A 17,384-nucleotide genomic window follows, 5' to 3' on the forward strand; every position below is an offset into this window, starting at 1 on the left:
ATTATTTCTAATGCAAAATTTGATTGAATTACTGTTCTCAATTGCTGACACACTGGAATAATGAAATAAAACTAAATAAAGCAATTTGGATAGTTTTATTTGTTGGTGAGTACAAAAAAAAATTGCGTATCTTGCAAACTTGGGCAAGTCCAGAAAATCATGTACCTTTTCCTTCTGCCACTTGAATCACAAAAAACATGGTACTGGTTTGAGGGGGAAGGAAAGTGGATTTTTCACCTTGAATACCAATTATTGGCTGTAAATGAGCTGCAAAGAGGCATTATCTTACCTGTTTTCTTTAAACACCTTTCTGCAAACAAGCTGGGCTTTTCTTTGAGTTGCTCAGACAAACACTTTAACCTTGCAGTGTTTCGAACTGTTTGACTTTGCAAAATTAGATGTTTCCATCTTTATTTACCACATTATTCTGGAGGTCAGAATTTACTTAGTAATTCTTTTAATGGTGCTGCAGAAAATAGTCAGGATGGGCTGTTGCAATGTATTCGCTCTTTTGGGGCAGCAGTAGGAAAGGGCAGTGACTGCCTTTTTTTCTAGAAACAAAAGTTTTAGAAGGGATTTGACTAATTTCTGAGCAGAAAGCTGCTGGGTTTACACAGTTCTTTCTTCAAATCAGGATTTTCAGAATTTAGGGCTAGGCATCCTTCTGAAGGCTAACCAAAATATGAATATTTCAGTCTCAAGACGGTTACTGAATTGTGGTTACTTCACGCTGGTCTGTGCAGCCTACATAGAGAGGCAACATGCTTTTAAAGAAAACAAACAAGTTCTCCATGCCTTATCCAATTACCATTAGGGCATGGATGGACAGCTCTTAATTTTCACTGAAGCATATTTTCACTTAATGTTTGCTTTCTTAAGAATGAGTTTTTTATCTTGAAAGCAATCTTTTTCGCAAGACGTTCTCAGTTTAATATAACTCAAGATATCCTTTAAAGCAGACTGGCTATTCCCAGCTGAGGAGCCTCTATTTATGTGTGTCTGTCAGGAACAGAATTTATGATAGACCTACAAGTTATGTGAACTTTAAATGTTTTCACAGTTGTAAGCTTGACCAACTATTTCAATAAGACTAACTGCTTAAAACAGTTTTGGACTTCCAACTACCCCCAGCCAAAGGATGAGTATTATGCTCATAAACCCAGCAACCCTCAGACTGCTTGTCAGCAGAGAGAAACTCTGGACATAATTCCTAGGAAGGCTGTTTAGAAAAATACATTTTCTGCTAGGTTTTTTTAAAAAGGAGTCTGGAGTTTCAGATCGTCTTTTCCCATGTAGATACTCTCCATCTGCTGTCCTTACTTTGTTGTGCCTGGCCTCTCCCCTATCCCATTACAGGGAACCACAGGTACGCATTTCAGGGCAAGAGTTACCATGTTGAGAGGAACAAGGCTACATGCCTGTAAAATTAGTTATCTGCAACCAGTTATTGGTATCTGGGTTGGTATTAGGGCATCTAACAGTGATGCACAATGCTGAGCAGGTCCAGGGCTCACGCATGGGGTGCTGGTGTGAAGAAGGCCGTACTCATGCCCTGGATTCAGACAGCCCTCGTGCACACTGTGTGCTCCGGCATCTCTTTGGGTAGAGCGCAGCAGCTTTGGCAGTCTCTGTGAAAACTTTTGTTAAATCAAAGGAGAACTAACAGCTAATTTCAGCAGTAAGTTTGAGCTTATGGTGGTTACTGTTATTTTTGTAGCAATTGTCGACTATAGTAGTTATTGATGGGTACAAATTTTTGCTCAAGTAATAGTTTAAACAAGCTAACTTATATGTATTATTTTTAATTAACTTGTGCTGAGGCATGTGTTTCACTTTTAATTCAAGTGTCAGATTTGCGAAGTCTGTTTTTCATCATGCTTAAGGTTAAAATATTAGGTCACGAGAAGAAAGACCTAGTTGAGTCACATAAGAGAAATTAAATGTTAGAAGGAAGGAGAGGGGAGGGAGGAGCAGAAATAAAGCTGGGACTTCAGAAAATAAGGTGAAACAGGAAAGAGTCAGTGAGAGATAAAATGGGCTGCAGAAGTTCAGAAACTCGTTTTATAGTGTTCAATATTGACTCTTGGTGCTTACAAGTTTTTGTATTATTAGCAATAGTTCAAAGCTGTATTTGCAGTGTCCTGAGGCCCAGGAAAGAGTGGGATATTGCCTTCTGTAAGAAGCCCCTCCCAGGCAAAGAACAGTCTGCAATAGCTTTATCAGGGAACAAACCAGGTCTTTAAGACATGTTGCTGGAGAATGGGAAGTTTGGATGTCCTTCCATAGGAGAGAAAGAAAAAAAAAAATGCATAGGGTAGAAAAATAGCTTGAAAATGAAGACACTTTCACATGTTATTTAGATAGTGTGTGTGTTAATGCTGTAAAAAATTGCCTTTTGCTTTAGATTAAATGTTTTCATTTTTGATGTTCTCATTCATGAATATGTTATGTCCTGTATATTCCAGAAGACTTGACTATCCTGTTGCAAAGGTAGGTGTGTATCATACAGTAGCAAGCAAAATCTCTTTGCTGACTGAACACTGCAGCAGTTTCAGTCATCAGCAATGAATAAGCAGTTGTGAGAGAGACAGGAATCATTAGCAATGCTAACTGCAAAATTTAAAATGTTAATTCTTCATAAAAAAAAGGACATCCGACAAAAGAGGTTTAATGTAAGGCAAACATAAAAGTTTTACTTATAACCTTATTACTATTCTCACCCTCTTCTAATCACAGGGATTTGAAGTACCCTTGTCCCTGCTGCTTTCTCAAACCAGTGCTCCTCAAAAGACCCAGCTCCTTATGTGTTAAAGCCTGGTTCTGCCACACTTTGGGTGTAAAGAGACCTTCTCATGCGGTATCAGTTGCATGAACACTCTGAGGCCCCATTATGCCTGTAGAGAGGCAGTAAAATATTTGGGAATAAAGCCCTTAATGTCCACATCAAGCCATTTGAAAGGTGACTCAACCTTGACTGTGTTTCTCTGATATTTAGAGTTTCTTTTTTTAATATATCACGGAGGTGCACTTTTCTGTGTGTTTTGAAGGCAGCGGGGGAAATCAAATTTGTGGGCAAGATGCACAATTTCATCTGCAACTTATTTTATTGCTCAATGAAATCTGAACAACCTCCATAATGTCATGTGAGTAAATAATGAATAAATTCCTTAGAATTGGGGATTTTTAGCTGACTAGAGACTGAGTATGATCTATAGTGTGTCCTTTGTGACACAACCTATTTGTAGTCCTATGTATATTCTCCTGGCAGACCCCAGGAGGCAGAAGGTTATGTTGTTCTCCGGTTCCTGTGTGGAAAATTGCTGGCCTCATGCAGCAGCAGTCAAACCCATAGTAGCTCTCCCATAAGGCAGTGCTATAGATGGAGAATGGTCTCTGGGGAATATCAGCTTCCTGGTCAAACAGGTCAGTTAAACACTTTTTGTGCATATGAAAGCAATGAGATATTTGATTAAGGAGCTCCATCAGATCCAGTGGCTTGATATCACTTGCACAGATAGAGCTGCTCTAAACCATGAGGGCTGAGCGTGGTGGGTGGTGGAGGTGCGGCGCTCGGACTGTACTACGCTTTGAGCTGCTCATAAAATGTGCATCGAAAAAGGTCCCAGTTATTAGGGATTTGGACAAAATCCCTGAGGGGTGGGGCCGAGGCACTTACAGGAAGTCTCTTCCCTTTGTCCATCTATATTATTTCATGTCCAGCTCCACAGCGCAGTGCCCATGGGTTGCTCTCTTGCTGTGTAGGAGATGGATGTGGATGTGACTCGGTCTGGTCCTGTCTGTGGGCTCCCGAGGGCCATCAGGGTGAGGGCCTGAGCCCTGGTGGGGCGGAGAAGGAGGCTGGTATCACTCAGGGTGGAGTGGCTGCAGCTGATTTATGGGGTGAACCTGATGATCCTTCCATCAAAAACTCCTTATCGAAAGGTTAATGCCTGATGAGAGGTGGATAAGGAACGTACGTGTGTGTGTGTGTGTGTGTGATCATTGCAGCTCCGTGAGGGAATCCAGGAGGAGGGAGTGTGTTTTCCTGTGCAGTATAAAGGTTTGATAGAGAGGCAACGTTTAGCGCTTGTAATCTTATCCTGCTTGACTGCTCTTCAAAATTGTTTTACTTTTTTTTCCCCCTGCATCTAGAAACTTGGACAAACTGACCTTCCAAACGTAACCTTAAAATAGCTTTGTCAAACAAAACATAAGTGCAAGTCCTGCCATTTCCATAACTACAAGCATATGATTTGCAGTTCATCTTGAATAATGATGTAAGAAATCTGCCAGGAAAGATCCAAACGCTGTTACCAGGGTTGTTTCCTAACCAGCTGCAGCTGCTGAGCAAGCGTGCGGCCGACTCGCACCCTTACTTGCGGGAACGCCTGTTCACTTTGCAGGAAGAGTTTTGGTAGGAAAGGGATTGTTATGAAGTGTTTAGGAGGAGGAAAAGAGTGACTCTCAGAGGTTAACATCCCAGATAATTTATTAAGTTTTGGTCAATATTTAGATCAAATTTGTGGCCACTGTTCCTGAGCTTTTCTAGGCAGCTTTTGTTTCCCCGAAATGAGTCATTTTGGTAGAGATACTAGTAAAACTTTCTTATGATGACAAAGAAAAACACACAGTAATTGCTGCGGTGCATCTTTGCCAAGATATTAATTGCACGAGAGATGTATTTTATTAAGCTTCCAAAGCTGTGGAGGCTGCAACGCTGCCCAGATGAGGTTAGTAGAAAACACATGTCAGCTCTCACCAGTGATGTTTATGTCTTTGCACAAACCTGCCTCCTTTCAGCACCAAAATCCTCTAACGAGAAGTGACTGGGGGAGGGGAGTGCAACAATATCCAGCCCTGAGAAACGCTCAGACCAATATGTTTAGGAAATGGTAAGATTTTTGAATGGTTGGGGAATTTTGGCTGTCCTATTTTTAGCGGAGATTGGCCATGGTGTGGCCTCAGCGCTGGCTTGGGCCTCTCGGTGCCATCGTGCTAAGCTGTGCAAAACAGCATCCCAAACTCTCTTTAATTTTGGATGCTTTGTCTGTCTCTGGATTGGAGGCATCATGTTAAGCCAGCTGCCAGTCCAGAATGTGATATAACAACTAAGTAAAGTGGTTACTTAGGCAGTTCATATTTGCTTATTGATTTTTTAATTATTGTTACTATTTTTAGGAACCAAGTGTATCAATGGTGCCATAGGACTCTGTAAATTTAATGTTGTCAAAGGACAGCATTTTTTTTTTTTAAATTTTATGCCTGTGTTTTGTAGTGAACCATTTAAACCTTAGCTGCCCTGCGACTTTAAAGGGGTGTCAAAACAGCAATAGCTTATATTACACAGAACTTTTCCTTAAATTACAGTGACGTGCAAGTCTGGGCAATTCTCTTGTTTTTGCAAAGTAAAATGCAGCCCTCACATTTCTGAAATATTGTTATGAAACAGAGCCAATATGTTCCCATTTTCAAAGCAAGGCACAAGCAACTAGGTTTTGCTCTTTGGAAAGTATGACAGAATATTATTCATCTGTTTGCTTTAAGGGATATCCGCCAAGTAAAAACTCTTTTCATTTTATTCTGTGTGAGGCTAGAACATGAGTACAGAACAAAATACAGTTTATTTATCAATGTACAAATAATTTATACAGCATTCATGCTTGTAGAGAGGGTGTATTGGATATATGTAATAATAAAAATAATTTATTGATACACCTCTTAATTAACTGCAAAGTTTTCTAGAGCATGTTTCTTCCCTCTGTTCTGTCACCTATCAGCAATCATTATGAACTCAACTGCCCTGAAGCAACACCTGCCATAACCCCAGTTTTAGGTTGCAAATTTGTAGGTGCGTGACTCAAGGATGCTTTTGGTGCAGCTCTTGAGAGGGCACGGGAGTCTCCCCAAGTGCCATGTGGATCCCCAGCTGTGTCGGGAACTTAACTGTGCCGGGACCCGAGCTGTCCATTCACACTTCCATTGTCCCGCTGCAGCAAGCAGCAGTTTTTCCTTGGAAGAGAAGGGTATAAAGCACTTAGTTGTCTGAACTAGGCAACATTGGCTGTGTTTTCCCATCAGTACTCTGCTGTTAGATAAACAGCTCTGACTAGTTTAGTGCTATGGTAGAACACTTTCTTTTTTTTAAGCGAGACAAAATGCCTTTCACTTTGTAAGTGAAAAAAATGTCTGGGCAGTCTTCACACAGAGCCAAAGCTACTCCATCTCCACGTGGAAGATCTCAGAGATAATGCAGCATTTATTTGCTTTTGCACTTCAAATCAGTTAATCTTCATAAATCAGTCTGGCTTTGCACGCACACCTTAATCCTGTGCTGGCTTTACATGGCCATCTTCCAGAGTCCCTGAATGTTACGATGTCCTTTCCCCAGCTGCTTTTATTAATCCTTACTGCCTCTATGTACACTCACCTGTTTACATTACTGTCAGTTAGAGATTTGGTTACCAAAATAATGGTAATTCAATGATCCCATGTAACCAACTAACAAACCTAAGCATAAGTATATATTGGGGTGGGCATTGGGAGGGAGAACAATGTTCCTACCTCTTGCCTTGGGACACTCACAGCATTTGGGACTGTGTCTTGCCTTGTCCTGCATCTCTTCTTTGTCCATTTTTGCTCAAGATGTCAAAATTAGTCCTGTATTTATGATTCTTTCTCATTGGGTACTCATTCAAATCCTTCTTAAAGCAAAGAAAGAAAGATAGGTCCATGGGGTGTCATAGAAATGACCACACAATTACACCACGGAATATGTTTTTTTGATACATTGGATATTGTAAAAATAAATACAATGTGATTTCACAAGGTTCAGTTTTTGTGTTAGTTTATTAAATACTTCTCAGTGAACTCATGTTAAAGCCTGGCTACAAAGCTTTTGCTAAGTTCCTGGACCTGTTGTTGACATTTGCTGGGAACGTTGTTTAGATTCGGGCTGTTTCTGGTAATTTAGAAAAAGACCCAAAGAAAAGGCAGTATGTTGGGAAATAGACTTTGATGGAGAATCTTGCAGAAATGGTTTGTATTTAGAAACTGAACTGCAGAGATGCTTTTGGATGAGGTGGATACTGTGCAGCTCCTCCAGGTTTAGCGCGAGACTGTAAGAAACAAATTGCAAAGTGATTGTTATTGCTTTTCTGCTGCTGTAAGCTATTTTGCCTGGTTTGCATGGGGATGCATGAAAAGTTGCTGCTGTTTCAAGTTGGAAGCAATTAGAAATTCTCCCCAGTTTCAGGCTGCAACAGAAAGGCACTGTGCTGCGAGGCAAATCAACCTTTCGATTCACTAGAACCATCCTGCCATAAGCAGATGAGATAGAGGTCTTTCCTGATATGACCCATGTAACTACCTTTTCTGGGATCCCAGTGCAAAGTCAGAGGTTTTGGTCCTCCCTTCCTTTCTTTTCACGTTTTTGCACATTACTGTATCTCCCATGAGAAACAACCCTTTGGGGATCTTCTGTTAGCAAATGGCCGTCCTGGGAGTGCCTGGTGCCCTCAGTCCTGCTGCCTGTTGCTGATTGCCTGGAAAAGGGCCAAGGAGTTTGTGGCATGCAGGAAATGGCAGACATTAGTAATGGGGTAACTTTCATGGAGAGGAGCACCTCCATCGCACATACGAAGCACCCCTGCGTTTCGATACCGCAGCGATGTGGCGGTGCTGCAGTGGTGCCAGACCCAGTGATGGATGGTGTTGAAGTCTCAAACCTCTCTGCCTTTTCTGAACGTGCTTTTTCATTCACCGTGAGACCTTTGCACATGGAGCCATAACCACTCTTGCTTTCGTGTTTATCTCTTTTGTATGCCGAAGTCAGATGGGGTGAAAGAGAATATCCCAGACAGAAGATCAGAATCTCTCTGAAGTTCAGTAACACCAAGAAAGCCATTGGGAGGCTCTGAGTGAGAAGCAAAGTGAAGGAGGAGAGGCATGAACTTGCACCGGCCGTTCCTTGGTTTAGGGTTGGTTTATTATTTTGTTACCATTTCAGTGTGTGAAAAGCTGCCTGTGACCCAGGTTGACAGATGTAAATATTGCTAGCACAGAACAAAATTAAAGAGGGGAAAAGGAACCCAAGTGGTGACAGTGAATTCTTTGTCAGTTGTTGGCAATTTTTTTTATGTGCTGTGACTTAGTCTCTCCTTCTGGCTCTTGTCTAGGTGACCCTTGTTGAGACCTTTGCCATCTTAAACTATATGTGAAGGACAGGGTCCTTTTATTCATACAGGCACTTACTCATATTCAGATATACCCGCGGGGACATGACGTACCTTATTATGGTGCTGATCTTTCTATGCAACCTTTGTAATCCATAGAAAGATAGATGCTGGTCAAGTCTGGGCTGCATGAAAACCCAGTGCATCCCATGTTGGTGCAGGCTCTCGCTTAGGTCAGAATACATTAGTGAATTGGTGTGGACACCCTTCTAAGCTCCTACTCAGTCTTCTGTAAACTTTGTGCAGTCAGATACTAAAAGACACCTGAGTATAGTGTAAATTTAATCTGTGGTACTATTATTATTAGATGAAGCCAGAAGTATTGTCGCAGGGGGAGCTGCAGTGGGATCTAAAAGCAACGGGCAAGCTCCAAGATAAACATCAAGGCTAGAAATATTTAAAGACCCAAACAGAAAACAGAGTGGAAACCAAATCTGAAAAGAAGTAATCATAAAACACTACAGTGCTGTATCATCTGTCAGTCACTAAAATCCAGTGCTTTCATTTTTCTTGTGTAGTCTTCACTGAACAGTCGCCAGGGCTTTGAAGGGTACAGGCAGCGGAAGAAGTGGGAGTCAGGCGGGGGGCAGCACCCAGACCCCAAGATCTCATGCTGGGAGGGCAGCTGAGCTGCTGTGCGACTGTCGCTGAAGTTACTCTTGCGAGCTGGTGTCCGTGGTTTTCACCTGCTGAGTACTTGCCTCTAGTTCAGCAGAGAATTTACACAAGTCCATCCCCAATCAGCAATGCCTAGGGTTTAGATTGACTTCCATTTCATTAGAATTTAAGCTCATCCATAAATTTTAACACACTAATTGCTGAATCAGGCCTAATTTACTTCCTGTTTGAGCCAAAGGGACCCATCCTTTTTCTGTGGGTAGAGTTGGATCAGGACCAAGAAGCAGATACACGGTTGAGCAGTGACGCTGTGATTTGCTTACAAGAAGCAGGCGAGGTATGCAAAATGTGAACTATGTAAGAGGAATCAGTGATCTCAGCCTTGATCCCAAGAAACTGATAGCTGCATTTTAAAGCCAGCCACTGAAGCGGCTGCCAGTTGGCAGCAGGAGGTGGGGAATGTGTTTAAACCTTGTAGGAGCTCTGCATGCTATTGTGGGCTCCGTGTCAGACTACGGCCCTGCTTTTGGATGAAACGTCTGGCGAGCAGAGAGCGTTCAGCCTCAGCAGCAATCTGTTCAGCAGGAAATGGTCTTAGATGGACAGCTGGTGGCTGCCCCCCAAAAATGCTGTGTTGTGGGAAGCAATGGCTCAGGGAGTGTCTATCTGGCAGAGTGCAGCTGCACTGACAGCAGCGTTGTCTCCAGGGCTGCCCTGGATATCACTGGGTACAGCTTCAGTTGCCCATCGAGAACGAACGGGATGCGCGGGGAGGCCCTAGATACTAGATGCAAACATTTCCATCTTGAACCATCTCACAGAAGAGAGCTGCAGAAGTGAGGGAGGTAAGAGACATCACAAGGAGATGCAGAGGCAAGAGGGGATTTTGTGTGACCCTGAACGGCTAATGAAGGGTGATACCGAAACAGGGCCAGGGAGCGAGATGTGGCCACTTGTTCATCAACGAGCATGTGCCAGCTCACCACAATGAGATGTTACCAGCCTATGATCAGGACTCCTAGTGTAGGAGCTGCTGTTTTGAGCTCCTGATAGCTGTCAGGAGCGATAGATGAAGCTCATGGCCTGGTACTTCCTTTCTTTATCACCATGCCCTAGCAGAGCGGCTCTGGGAGTGGAGACCAGGGGACCGGGGTCCTCTCATCTCAGGGGTCCTCCTGTCATACTCTGATGCTCCTGTTCCTTTCATTTGGTTTATCCTTCTCCCCAGTATGGAGCTGATTTCCAAAACAATTCAAAGTAGTGCCTGCTCCACTTGACCTGCTAATCTCATGTTTTACCTCTGTGAGTTCAAGACTGGCACGAAGCCCCAGGGGCAGAGGTGGTGGGATCCAGGCTCTCCTCTCTACTCTAATCATCACCTTCTGAGATTACCTCCAAAATCCTGCTCCTCGGGGCATTTCCATCCAGGTAAACTGGTGTCCCTGCTCACTCGCAATCGTTGCTGTGTGCAGCTATTGCAGTTAAATCTTCTTTAGTTCAAAGGTGAGCCTCAGAGTGAGGTGAGTTTGCTTTGTTGATATGTTAATCACATTCCTCCTGGTTTTGTCTTCTCTGTCTAGTCGTGTGCTTAAATTGCAATGCTTCATCGCCTTCAAGAGCAGTTGCTGTTAGGTGTAGTCCCTGAGTTAAGTTTCATAATAAATTATAATAAATAATAATAAATTGGGGGATTTATTGATTAGGAGATGGATAATTGACCTCCAGAGCCTGCAGTAGCTATTGTGGTTTTTCAGCTCAGATTTCAGCTGTTTTGTCTTCTGTTTGAGAACTAACACAGTGAAAATATTTTCACCAGAGCTGACTCCATGCAGAAACATGTGGATGTGGTTGTGTGTCTGTTTACATCTCAGAGTATCTTTGTTGACTGAATATTATCCATTGTCTGAGGCATCTCAGCCTAGTATTTCTCTAGTTAATGAAGAGTTTAACTGGCGGTTTAAAGGTTGCACTTTTTCAATCCAGTTTTGAATGTACTTGGGAATGTCTTGGGACCAGCATCCGATGAAGTCTGGACCCCTTCCCGTTGATTTCTCAACTGATGTGAGATGTCTGTGGAAGGAGGTTTCCATCCATACCATCCCTCTTTCCCACCCCCATGTCTTCACAGTCATAAATTACTACAGTTAATTCATGGTGTCTAGCTTCTCCCTGTGAACTGGAAAACAATGCTGCATGAATCCTGGGACGGTGCTCTGGAGCTGGTAGCTCAGGAGTGCCGGGAGATGTTTGGGGTGTCCTGGAAGGGGATCCTAGCACTTCTTCCCGCTAATCCCATTAGCTCGCCCTGGCTGCTGTGACAGGGCACTGGGGAGCCCGGCTGCAGGCTGGCCGCTTGCTCTAAGCCATGCACACAATGAATGGGTGACTTCAAAGAGGCTAAACGTAATTTGCATTTCCAAGCTCTCACAGCCAAGGTCTTCAGTAGGGGATGAAAGTGTCTTTTGTTAAACTTAATGGCAGAGTTGATTAAAAAAGCTCTGATTTTGCCCTACTAAGGCATAGTCTGATTCCACCCTTAGGCTTTCGGCATCTGGGGGAGGATGAATTCTGAAAAAAAAAAAAAAAAAAGCACGTAAAGAAAGTAACCTGTTGCCTACCCAGCTGTGATCATACTTAGGGATATTCCGGTATTATTTTTCCTAATTTGAAAGCTGTATAGTAGCTGTCTCGGGTGGGTACTGGCATGAATAATAGAAATTATCAGCAAATTTTCATTAGGTATCTCCCATTGCCAGGGCCTCAGCAGAGCCGAGGTGCCTGTCTTTCCAGAAAATGGGTCCCAAATATCTCCAACAGGATTCTCAAAGCAAGAAAGTCGAAGGGCTGATATGTGCAGTTGAGTGTGTGTTTCAGTGATCACGTATGCAAACGCCTTCGCAAAACATCCATAAAACTATCTGTTGTGTGCCAGCACTTAGCTGTTGATTATCTGCTCAAAATAAGCAGTGACTGGTCTGGGCTTCAGAGGTTTAGTAATTTCCTTTCTCTGCTTTGTTTGAAGAATATTGGCGAATAATTTCACATCTGGATTTATGTATTAAATGTCTCCTATATTGCATAAAACAAAGCACCTAATGAAAGAAATCTGTCTATTTAACTCCTGTCTTAGCATTGGTTCTGATTTAGCAATAACTGTTACCACACTCATGGAAGATTGAAGAAACATTTCCTATTTCAAGTGTATCAGTGCTGGAAGTGGTTTGATTTTCTATATACACTTTAAGTTCTGTCTCTGCTAGCATGACTCTTCTCTGCTATGTTTATCAATATTAAGTACAAGTTTGGCTCAAAACCAGAAAACAGCATGTTAGCTGCTTGAAATAAACTTTCTTTTGTTTTGTTTTATTTTGTTTTTTTCAAGGCAGTTTATGTTTTCTCTTCTAATCAAGGCTGGGTATATTCGTGAATATAGCCGTCCTCCTCATGCAAAAAGTATTAATTTCATACAAAATTAGTGCGTATTCTGGCTAACTTGAAATGCCACTAACTATTTTTATCAGGCAGATGAAGTTTTTTAAATATTCAAGATCTTGTTGAATATAAAGCTATAATCCTTATATTCACTTTGGGCTCATTTGTGAGATACTGAAAACTACCTGCAGCAGTGTGGGAATCCTTTAAGGTTAAAACCATCCAGGGCACAAAGCCTGTGCCATGCCCCCTGCGCTACCTAAAGACCATATAATCCCTTATCACAGGCTCTTAATGGAGGGGAAGGCGGCATGTGGGCTCCTGCACTGGGTGAGCGTCACCCAGAACGAATCGCAGAGCGCAAGACAAACACAGTAAGCCCCTCGCATCGGCCTCTGATAATACAAGTGCCAGCTCCCTGTAGGGACATTTTATTGCAAAGTTGCATGTGAAATGTTTCACCCTTTTGTGTTTATGATTGATTTCAGTGACGAGTATGAAGAGGACGGGTTTTGCCAGCCCTACAGGGGGATTGCTTGTGCACGATTTATTGGAAATCGAACCATTTATATGGAGTCTTTGCATATGCAAGGTGAAATAGAAAATCAGATTACAGGTGGGTAAAAAATGCCCTTGCTTCTTCCCCACAAAGCTGTCTTTTCCCAAAAAACTGCTGGAGTTTTATAAACCGCGATGCTCTTTTTATTTGCTCTTTATCCTCTCTCACTGTGAGCTTCCCACCACAAAGCTCGACTGGGACTCCTGCATTGAGTGGTGTCAGTGAAAGGAGTCATCTGAAGAATGACAATCTGAGCAAGCTTCATGTCGCTGTTCATCTAGCTCCTCCAAAAGAAATTAAAAAATTATTTTCCAAGAAGAAGACGCTTTGTATCATAGTTTCTGGGAGTTTCATAGCCCGGCTACCTTGCGCTGCTGTTACCCAAGCAAATTTTAAAAGTGAAGGGAGACCAGACATAGTTGATTTTTGTGTGGCTGAGATCATTTAGATGCTGGAAGAGGCTGCATAAGTAATCCAGCAGATAGTGGTTTTCCTTTAGATTTGGTAAAGAACCAGTTCTCATCATTTTTGTGGGAGATGCTGTGCTGATGGGGGTGCTGAACTCAAACTGAGACCTTAGAGATATCATACTTCTCTGGTTTTTTATACAAATTAACCTTGGCCGGATCCCAGCCACCATAATCATCTTCTCTATATTCAGATTTTCTTTTGCTGTCAGAATATTCTAAATTTCTCTTCCCTTAGAGCGATCTTCCTTTGTCAGCATTGTAAAAAAGGCTTTTGTGTTGGTCACAGGAAAGGCCAATGGTTTCTACATAGCCAACAGTTCATAATTTTACACCATTTTGTTTGAAAAGTCATTTGGCATAGCATGAAAGCTGACATCTTCCACAAAGGTACTGGTACTGTCATCCTGCAGGAATCTTGTTTTTTATCTGTTGGGCAAAAGGCATCCAAATATCATATGACTTTGCAAACCATTGTAAATTATTTGGGGAACAAAGAAGTATAATTAGGTTTGGAGTTTTGGTAACATGCTTACATTAATTCCGTGTTGAAAACCAGATGTATTTTCTCTGTCAGCAAAATCAGCATCGTTAATAACTTTTAATGTAATTAGTGCCCTGGAAGGACCGTTCATCACCTGAACATCTGAAAATGGGAAGTGAGGGTTATACTGGGAAGGCAAGAGCACAGGAATAAAATTCCCACTGGGTTAAGTAAAATCCTTTTGTATATTTTACAGCTGCCTTCACCATGATTGGCACTTCCAGCCATTTGTCAGATAAATGCTCCCAGTTTGCTATTCCTTCACTGTGCCATTATGCCTTCCCCTACTGCGATGAGACTTCACCAGCTCCAAAGCCACGAGACCTATGCCGCGATGAATGTGAAATTCTGGAAAATGTCCTGTGTCAGACAGAGTATATTTTTGCAAGATCTAATCCCATGATTCTGATGAGATTAAAGCTGCCCAACTGTGAAGATCTTCCCCAGCCAGATAGCCCCGAAGCTGTCAATTGTATCCGGATTGGGATTCCAATGGCAGATCCCATAAATAAAAGTAAGTGAAAAATCATCTGTGCCTCCGTGCAAATAATACAGCTGTGAAAAGGATGGCTGTAAGGGCTTGTGCCTCTGAGTCAAAGCTAGTGCTGGGCTTTGGAAGCTCGCAGATGCCGTGCTCATGAATTACCCCGCTCCCACACTTCTCCCATAAGAGCGGGTAGAAATTCAGAAATACTTTTTCATTTTTTTTTCTTTAGCTGCCTATGGGCTCACACTAAATGCAGTTGATTGGTTTCAGGTGTTTACCAATTAATATGAAGTAGGAAACAGTGACAGTGTAAGCATTTGAGTACTGAGGAACGTCAGTAGCTTCAGCCTCCTGATCCTCCCACAGCAGCCTGATGTGCTCCAGCAAGACCATGGGTGCAGTATAGGGGTGCTTGTCAGGAGGAACATTTGTAGGGCCGCTTCCATGCCTGTCTCTGGCTAATGCAGCCTAATTTTAGCTGTTGGCTGAGCTCACTCTTTGATCAGGCTGGTCTGCAGCCTGTTCACAACCCTTACACATCTGAATAGTCAAATATAAAACGCGAGTCCCACAAATTCTCCACCTTCATATGAAAATAATGGCTGCAATTCAGGTTCCCACTGTAGTTTTTACTTCTTTTGTGTATCTTATATTAAAAACGCTTGGCGTAAGCTGTTTTCATTACAGAAGCATAAGCTTTAAATCCTCCCAGGAATGTGAATGCAAAGCAGGCCCTGCGTTACAGCCGCAGCAAATTGGGAGCCAGTGCTCCCAAACGGGGATTTCCCAGCCCTGGGCCAGCAGCAGCGCGCTGGGGCTGGGGGATGCCGGCAGCTCACCGCCTCCGGGTGCTGCAGCCGTCTGCCTTGCCGCCGCCAACTATTGCTTTGGATTTTTTTTTTTTTTTTTTTTTTTTTTTTTTTTCAGATCACAAATGCTACAACAGCACAGGAGTAGATTACCGGGGGACAGTGAGCGTGACCAGGTCGGGGCGGCAGTGCCAGCCGTGGAACTCACAGTACCCCCACACCCACACCTTCACTGCCATCAGGTACCCTGAGCTCAACGGGGGCCACTCCTACTGCCGGAACCCGGGGAACCAGAAGGACGCCCCGTGGTGCTTCACCTTAGATGAGAACTTTAAGTCTGAGCTTTGTGACGTCCCAGCATGTGGTAATTACTGACCTTTTTCATGTTTCATTTCGGAACAAAAAGGGGAATCGTTTTGTCATGTCCGTACAGCCATCCTGCAAAACAGGAGCTTGGGGGAGCTGTGCACAAAGTGTCTTTTTTCAGTCCCTGGAAAGAGACCTGTAGGAAAGGCTAACTACACTGTTTGTAGCTAAAGCCACAGCATCCCTGCGCCGGGGAGACCTTTGAGCACTAGCTGCCCATGCAGCTGGCAAAAATATTTTACTAGGGAATACCTGAGCCCTTGCCAGGAGGTGGTGAAGCAGCAGCACGTTGCCAGCCCAAGTGTCCCAGGCTTTCCATGTTGCCGTTACGATCAATACAGCTCCTTAGTCCAAATTCAATCAGATCACAGAAGTTGCACTGTTGATGCTGATCCACAAAGTGGTTATAAAACATTCTCCATTTCGCCTGGTTTATTAAGAGCCATTTTAATAAATGCAAACTTCACTTAACAGAGCTCAGGCCTTGTTTAAAAAATAGAGATGATCTTGCCAGATCCTCTTAGCCGTACTTCAAGTTTGTTTACAGATCTGCCCTGGCTGCGTTTTGGTTTTGCAAATTGAACAAAAATGGAGATTCAACTCTCATTTTATTCTGCTTCTCTGAGACCTGGGAGAAGTGGATGGAAGACCTAAACAAACGGTTCCTAATTGCTTTATCTGCATTTAGAAATAACAATATTGATAGCATGCCAAGACAAAAATGCGGCTATTTGCATGGACATGCCAGAAATGCACCCAGAAATGTTCGGAAATTCACGGTACAAAGTTTCACACAAAATTTTCTGTGGCCTACAAGTTGTCACAGTAACATTACCTTTCCCCTTGGAAAGGAGATACCTTTTGCTGTTCTATTCGATAGCCAGAACCTAATTAAATTATTTCTGGTTATGGTTATGAACGTTCCTGCAGTGAGATATGTTCTGAGCCTGCTCCAAAGCCTTTTTCAATTAACGGAAAGATGGGAATCGATGCCAAAGGGGAATCTAAATTATATTCTTACTGAAAGAGTAGATCAGGGGAAAGACAGACAGTCTGGGCTATATCATGTGCATCTCAAACCCTCTCTAACATTCATGGACGCTTTTTAGAGTCCTGTATCTTTTGCCATTATTTATTTCAGTGCATTTAACTTCAGTTATTTTTCTTGTTAATTAGGCACAGTGATAGACCGACTATTCTACACAAGAACAGTTCAATCTGTATAAACTGTTCTGTGGATCTTTTTCAGCCCTTCAGTAAAAAAATCTGGACTTAAGTAGCAGTCAGCAGGACTCCCCTTAGCGTACTGTTGGCTCTTGGCTCTCCACCCCGGGAGCTGCTTGGCTGTGGGCGCAGATGCCTGGACTGGGCTGGGTGAGGAGATGTAGCTCAGCCCCAGGGGGTTTGGGCAGCTCACTTTGGGCAAGCCCACGGGTCTCTGCATGTCCACCACTAGCAATGCTGTTGAACTTTCTGTACTCCACTGCACTGTTGCTGTACGACCTTTCAGCTGTGTGCGTTGTGGAAAACACAAAACTTCTGGATAATTGGGTGATTAAGAGTTGATGGGGGGGCTGCTTGCCAGGCCCCCTCTAGATGGGCTCTGAGATCCCAGGCCTGGCTCAGTCTTTTGATCTGAAATAGCTGCAAGCAGGATGCTTTTGGATGTGTTGCAAAATTTGAACGTTTTACTAGATAATAAATGAGATAGGCTGGCTCGCCAGCTCGAAGAATTCCTGAGAAGGGTTTTAATTACCACTCACCACTGCCATAAATGGTACTCGCTGTACAGCTGGGTTATATGGCATTATTATTCTAAATACAGACAAATAGAGCTATATCAGGTGATAGTAATTTTATTGTTAAATGCT

At 42.9% G+C, this 17,384-nt stretch overlaps 1 protein-coding gene across 1 annotated transcript in view; it reads left to right on the forward strand.

Moving 5' to 3' along the window:
- Positions 1-17,384, forward strand: part of ROR1 (ROR family WNT receptor 1) — a 167,587-nt gene that overhangs the window by 142,168 nt on the left and 8,035 nt on the right. Inside the window, exons 5-7 of the mRNA XM_086462456.1 lie at positions 12,770-12,897; positions 14,048-14,365; positions 15,266-15,511. Coding sequence (XP_086318582.1) covers positions 12,770-12,897; positions 14,048-14,365; positions 15,266-15,511 — 692 coding nt within the window. The remainder of the gene's footprint in view (positions 1-12,769; positions 12,898-14,047; positions 14,366-15,265; positions 15,512-17,384) is intronic.

The sequence above is a fragment of the Leptosomus discolor genome, chromosome 3, assembly GCF_034619465.1.
Source record: "Leptosomus discolor isolate bLepDis1 chromosome 3, bLepDis1.hap2, whole genome shotgun sequence".
Classification (NCBI taxonomy): domain Eukaryota; kingdom Metazoa; phylum Chordata; class Aves; order Leptosomiformes; family Leptosomidae; genus Leptosomus; species Leptosomus discolor.